The 5,916-nt window shown below is 58.9% G+C and overlaps 1 protein-coding gene across 1 annotated transcript in view; it reads right to left on the bottom strand.

The window, feature by feature from the left end:
- LRRC56 (leucine rich repeat containing 56) overlaps window positions 1-5,916 on the bottom strand; it is an 11,714-nt gene that overhangs the window by 5,337 nt on the left and 461 nt on the right. The window contains exons 2-3 of the mRNA XM_021708018.1: window positions 4,764-4,851; window positions 3,430-3,490 (exon numbers count right to left, since the gene is read on the bottom strand). Coding sequence (XP_021563693.1) covers window positions 3,430-3,490; window positions 4,764-4,851 — 149 coding nt within the window. The remainder of the gene's footprint in view (window positions 1-3,429; window positions 3,491-4,763; window positions 4,852-5,916) is intronic.

The following is a 5,916-nucleotide window of genomic DNA, read 5'->3' as shown; positions in this document are numbered from 1 at the left end:
AGCCACTGCACTCCAGTCTGGGCGACAGAGTGAGACTCTAACTCAAAAAAAGAAAAAAAATTACTGCCACGCCTTAATGTCTTGGTCCATTTGGGCCCTATAAGAAAATACCATAGGCCAAGCATGGTGGCTCACACCTGTAATCCCAGCACTTTGGGAGGCCGAGGTGAGGGGATTGCCTGAGCCCAGGGGTTGGAGACTAGGCTGGGCAACTTGGCGAGACCTTGTCCCTACAATAAATTTAGAAATTAGCTGGGTGTGGTGGCACGCGCCTATAGTTCCAGCTACTTGAAAGGCTGAAATCCCCTGAGCCCAGCAGGTCAAGGCTGTGGTAGCCATGAGCATACCACTGTACTCCAGCCTGGGCGACGGAGTGCGGCTCCGACTTAAAAAAAGTAAGGACAGATCCACATGAAATGCCACGGCAGGGCATACGGCTAGAGGCGGGATGTCCCTTGTAAGGAGAGAAATGCAAGCAACTTAGTTGTAGGAAACTTGTCTGCCCAGTTATTTGTTTATATTTGTTTGTTAATGTTGAGTCAGGGTCTCCTTCTGTCCCCAGTTACTTGATTAGGCTCCAAATTACTCGTGGAGATTTAGAAATTGTTAGTGGGTTTTCTCCTCTGCATAACTACGTTTCGGGCATTCAGTGTGCTTCTCATTCAAGGGGCGCTGGTGAAGGATGCCGTGTGGGAGCCCTGGCAGGAAACACACAGCCCTCGGAGCCTTTTCCTGCCCCGACGGGGCCGCGGGTAACTCCAGCCCTGGGTGTAGACGTTTCTCTTCACGCCAGTGATATTTTCTGGTGCTGAGCTCTCTGCGTCACCTTCCTTCCTGAAAGGTCCTGGGATTTTAATACACTTAGCGCCTCCGTGACCCCCTGAGGTACCACAGCAGCTTACTGGACTGCCCTATTTCTTTAAGTGGTTTCCTTTCACGTCTTGTTCGCTTTCATCCCGTGGAGGATGGCAAAATTCTTGTGACCAGATCTCAGGATTCAATAGCAGAGAATATAAAGGCTCATAACTTTTTTCACCTCTGTGATCAAAGAACTGAGTACGTTTTTATAAAATACATGACCTAGCCGGGCTCGGTGGCTCAGCCTGTCATCCCGCACCTTTGGGAGGCTGAGGTGAGTGGGTTGCCTGAGCCCGCGGGTTCGAGACCCGCCTGGGCAGCGAGACCTCATCTCTACAATAAATCCAAAAAATATATATATATATATATACAACCTAATCATTTCCCCGGGAATTATTTTGTTTTGTTATTTTGTCATGTTTCTTAATTTTATAATACCTTCCACTTCTCTTTTATTTTATTTATTTATTTATTTTTTGAGTTGGAGTCTCACTCTGTTGTCCAGGCTGGAGTGCTGTGGCATGCTCATGGCCACTGCACCCTCGACCTGCTGGGCTCCGGCGATCCCTCCGCCTCAGCCTTCCAAGTAGCTGGAACTACAGGTGCGTGTCACCATGCCCGGCAAATTTTTTTTTTTTTTTGAGTTGGAGTCTCACTCAGTCGCCCAGACTGGAGTGCAGGGGCCGCTCCCGGCCACCGCAGCCTCGCCTGCTGGCCTCCGGCGATCCTTCCGCCTCAGCCTTCCGAGTAGCCGGAATTACAGGCATGCACTACCAAGCCCGGCTGATTTTTTGATTTATTGTAGAGATGAGGTCTCGCTGCCCAGGCGGGTCTCAAACCCGCGGGCTCAGGTAATCCACTCACCTCAGCCTCCCAAAGGCACGGGATTACAGGCTGTGCCACCGAGCCCCGAGGCAAATTTTTTATAGGGATGAGGGCTCGCCAAGTTGTACAGGCTGGTCTCGAACCCACCTCGGCCTCCCAAAGTGCTGGGATGACAGGCATGCCTGAGGCACCTTTCTAAGGAGTCCATTTTCCAAAACCTTTCTTCGAGCGCACAGTGTTGCTTGGGTGTCTGCCGCAGGCCCGTGCAAGGTCTGTTCCTCTGTTCTGGTTCTGTGGGCTGCACACAGAGGACCGAATGGCTTCCAACTTTTGTTACTTCCGTTTCCAGATCCTCAAGTATTTTGTTAAACATCTTTTGATGTTTAGTTGACAAGCAGAGGTATAAATAAAGAAAATCAAGAAAAGCCAGCCGGGCTCGGTGGCTCAGCCTGTAATCCCCGCCTTTGGGAGGCTGAGGTGAGTGGATTGCCTGAGCCCGCGGGTTCGCGACCCACCTGGACAACTTGGCAAGACCTCATCTCTACCATAAATCAAAAAATCAGCCGGGCGTGGTACTACCGTGCCTGTAGTTCCAGCTATTTGGAAGGCTGAGGCGGAAGGATCGCTGGAGCCCAGCAGGTCGAGGCTGTGGTGGCCGGGAGTGGCCACTGCACTCTAGTCTGGGCGACAGAGTGAGACTCCAACTCAAAAAAAGAAAATCAAGAAAACATGTAAAGAGAGTTGCCTAATAAATAACCTTATCCTTATCTGGAAATCACGGGATACTGTATTTAGAGCCCAATTCAAACAGCTGGAGAATTTTCTAGAACTTTGGAATTCTTCCATACAATGCCGGGCCTGGGTTACAGAAAACCAGCAGTGTTTTCATGAAATCCACTTCACTCAAACCACAAAATGAGCTCTGATCCTCCTTCAGCCTGGTCTTTCCAGTCCCCTGGGACGACAGGAACCATTCGCCCGTCTTCAGTTTCTGACGTGGCCTTTTGAGTTAGCGCTTGAGATGACCTGCCGTGTGAGCACCACCCTCTCTGTGTGTTTTGTGTGGCCTGTGGTCTGGCCCTGGTTCTGTGGGAGGTCCAGGCTGGAGATTGTGCCCATGTGCTCTTCTCTCAGGGGGCACCAGCCTGACCCCCAAGCTCCTGGCCTCACGGGGGGCAGACCAACACCTTGGGCTGCAGGGAGGGGTGCAGGGATGCCTGTAGCCCACCAAGCCTTGGTTGGTTTGGGGTGTCCACCAGAGACCCCTTGCTGGTTGGGGTCTCCTTGCCGAGGTCAGTGAGCACCTTTCGGATTCGTCGGCCACATGACCGGGCGTAGCCACCCTGACCCTGGTCCCGGCTCTGGGTCTGTGTGACCTGCTGGTGCCTCCCACAGATGAGGGGAGCTGTGAGACCCGTGAGCCAGGGCCAGGCAGGTGAGAGGGGTGTACGTTAGGGTCCAGCCAGAGACCACAGGACACCAAGCAGTATGCCCAGGCTGGCCTAGACCCGCCCAGGGGCGGGTCCTGCCCCCACAGAGGTACCCCCACACCCAGGAGGAAGCCCACACCTGTCTGAGTGTCCCCCCACGTGCCATCCGCCTTCCACAGGGTCACTCGGGGCTGGACAGCCTGCGGGGTGCTGTTGAGCTGTTGCTGGAGACCCTCGTCCCAGCCCAACTCCCCCTACGAGCCCTCCCTTCCACCCCTGCAGGCCCCGCCCCACCCAGGCGAGGTGAGGCACTCACCTGAGGGAGCCCAGGTGGCTGCCATTCAGCTTCAGTTGGTCCAGGTTGGGCAGGTGCATCCCTATAAGGCCACAGGAGGGGAGGTGGGCCCAGCCCTCACCCCTCCCCACCGCTGCCCCCTCATTCCCTGCCCAGCATCAGTGCCGTGGGCCAGTCTCTGGGACAAGCCTCTGCCCACACAGCAGGAGGGACTAACTGGCCGAAAATGGCCTGACTGGGGGCTGCTGGAGGGTCTGGCCCTGCTGCCCCGAGCCCGGCAGCCCCGAGCCCACACACCCCACCTCTGCAGCTGGCCCAAAGGAAGCAGCAAGAGGCGAGCCCTCAAACAGCTGGTGACAGGGGCTGTCCCTGGAAGGCCACGAAGCCGCGGGACTCCAGGAGTTGGCCAGGAGACCGGGAGCCAGGCTGGCGTGGTGGGGCCAGTGCCCTCCTGGGCAGAAGCCGGGCCCGCCCTGAGCTTCCTCTGCAACCGGCCCCGGGACCCCAGGCACCCAGACGTGTCCAAGCAGCACACAGCCAGGGGTGCCAGACTGCGAGGTGTCCAGCCCGCGTCTCTGCACACACAAAGCCCCAGGGAAAGGCTGAGGTCCGAGTCCTTCCGAGGACGGGCCACTGGCCCTGTGAGGCAGAGTCCCCGAACCACAAAAAGAGAGGGCACGGGGGGCCGTGGGTGCAGGGACCCCAAGACCACACCTGGCGGGAAAGACTCTCCTGAACCCATTGGCCTATGACCTCGTGGGTGCGCCTCGTGGCCAGACAAGGCAGCCAAGGACGTCACAGGCAAGTGCGCAGTGGAAACCAGACCGACCTGGACGGGCCGTCTCCCTCGCCACCAGCAAGAGGCAGCAACCCACGGCAATCTGAGACAGGAATCATCTTCCCTGCTCTGAGGGACGCTGTCGGGACAGTTGGGGACATCTGGATAAGGTCTGTGGCATGGGGAAGTGTGGTGGGCGGGTGTAATTTCCTGACCGTGATCCTGTACTATGGGCATGTAAGAGACTGTCCTGTCACACACCCTGGAGGGTCAGAGGACACTGGGGCCCATCTGCAGCTCTCACCTAGTCCAGGAAGATAACAGCTGCCCGACTCTGTCGGGGAGGGAGGAGGGAGCACATGGCAGGGCAAGTGGCGAGTGGCTCCACCTTGACCCCACTGCGATACCAGCGTGGGTGTTGGTGACACTCCCCCTGAGGAGTACTGGGCACGCCGCCCTCTTCCCATGCCTGACACAGACCTCAGGTCAGGGTCGACCCTGGGGACAGACATGCTGTCCAGGACGCACGGGTGGCCCTGCTGCTATCCCAGAATGCGAGCGCGTGCACGGGACTCACCGAGGGTCCCCAGGCTGCCCTCGCGGGTGTCCACACGCAGTTCCAGCAGCCTCACCAGCCGAAGGTCGTCCACCTGGGCCAGGGCCTGCTGCAGAAACCACATGGGGTTGGCGCTAGCCCGGCTGACTCTTCCCCTGGCCACGTCCACGCTTTTGGCGGCGTCTGTGCAGGCCGGTGGGATGTGTGCAGGTGTGACAGGTGGAGGCTCCAGCAAGGCTTGGTTGGCAGGCTGCCACCAGAGGACCTGCCCTGGGGATGCTCCAGAGACTCCAGAAAGGACCCCTGACACTCAGAGCCGCCCCGTGGGGCCGCACTGAGCCACAGCCTGCTGCAACCCCAGGGACGACAGGTGTTCTGCACCACAAGCCCCTGTGGGCCCTCCTGGCCTGGTCTGTCCACGTTCCTGGGTCTCCTGCACCCGGGAGGTGTGAAAGGCCAACGCTTTTTCCCCAGAACTCTGGCCCCCACCCGATTCATGGAAACTGGGTTGGGCGACAGGGGCTTCTGAGGAGGCGGGCTGGGCCGTCCTTCCGAGGGTGGGCCTGGGCAGTGCCGATGGGCCCCGCTTCCCCGGAGCGGCCAGGGGTGGGCGGGCAGGACCTGGATGCCAGGAGGCGCAGGGTTGCTCGGGGTGGGAACTTGCAGCAAGAGGGCTCTGCAGAACCTTCTGGGCCTCCGGGTGGGGCTGGGCGGCAGGCAGCTCCCGCGCAGATGTGGGAGACGCCCTTGCCCGTTGTCCCAGACGTGGTCAGTGCAACCAAGTGTGGCCCCGCTTGGCCTGAGGGCCTGGAGAGTTGGGAGGACCAGGCGCCCGGGCCCAGGGGCTGGCTCTCCCCGAGAGGGTGGGCCACAGGGCTGTGTCTGGGCCCCTGGGGAAGGCACACCAGTGAGGTCCCGAGCCAGCACCTGGGCTGGAGCTGCGGAGGGCTCTGGCTAGCCCGCCCGCACGCCCAGGTCCCTGCTCTGCCGGTGGACGTCTCTTTTTCCCTGGCACTCTCCACTTCTGTGTGCTCTGAGCTTTGATGACCGTCTCCCCGGGGAGGCCAGCCACTTGGGCGAAGGGCTCCGTGCTGGCTCATGGACAGCGGGCACTTAGCAGATGCGGACAGAGTCCTGGCCCGGCTCAGACTTCTGTGGCCTGGAGAATCTGTCA

The sequence above is a fragment of the Carlito syrichta genome, unplaced genomic scaffold (assembly GCF_000164805.1).
Source record: "Carlito syrichta isolate Samal-C Ts95f unplaced genomic scaffold, Tarsius_syrichta-2.0.1 Scaffold130437, whole genome shotgun sequence".
Lineage (NCBI taxonomy): Eukaryota > Metazoa > Chordata > Mammalia > Primates > Tarsiidae > Carlito > Carlito syrichta.
The sequence above is the reverse complement of the archived record's forward strand: the minus strand, read 5'-3'. Positions and strand labels throughout refer to the sequence as shown.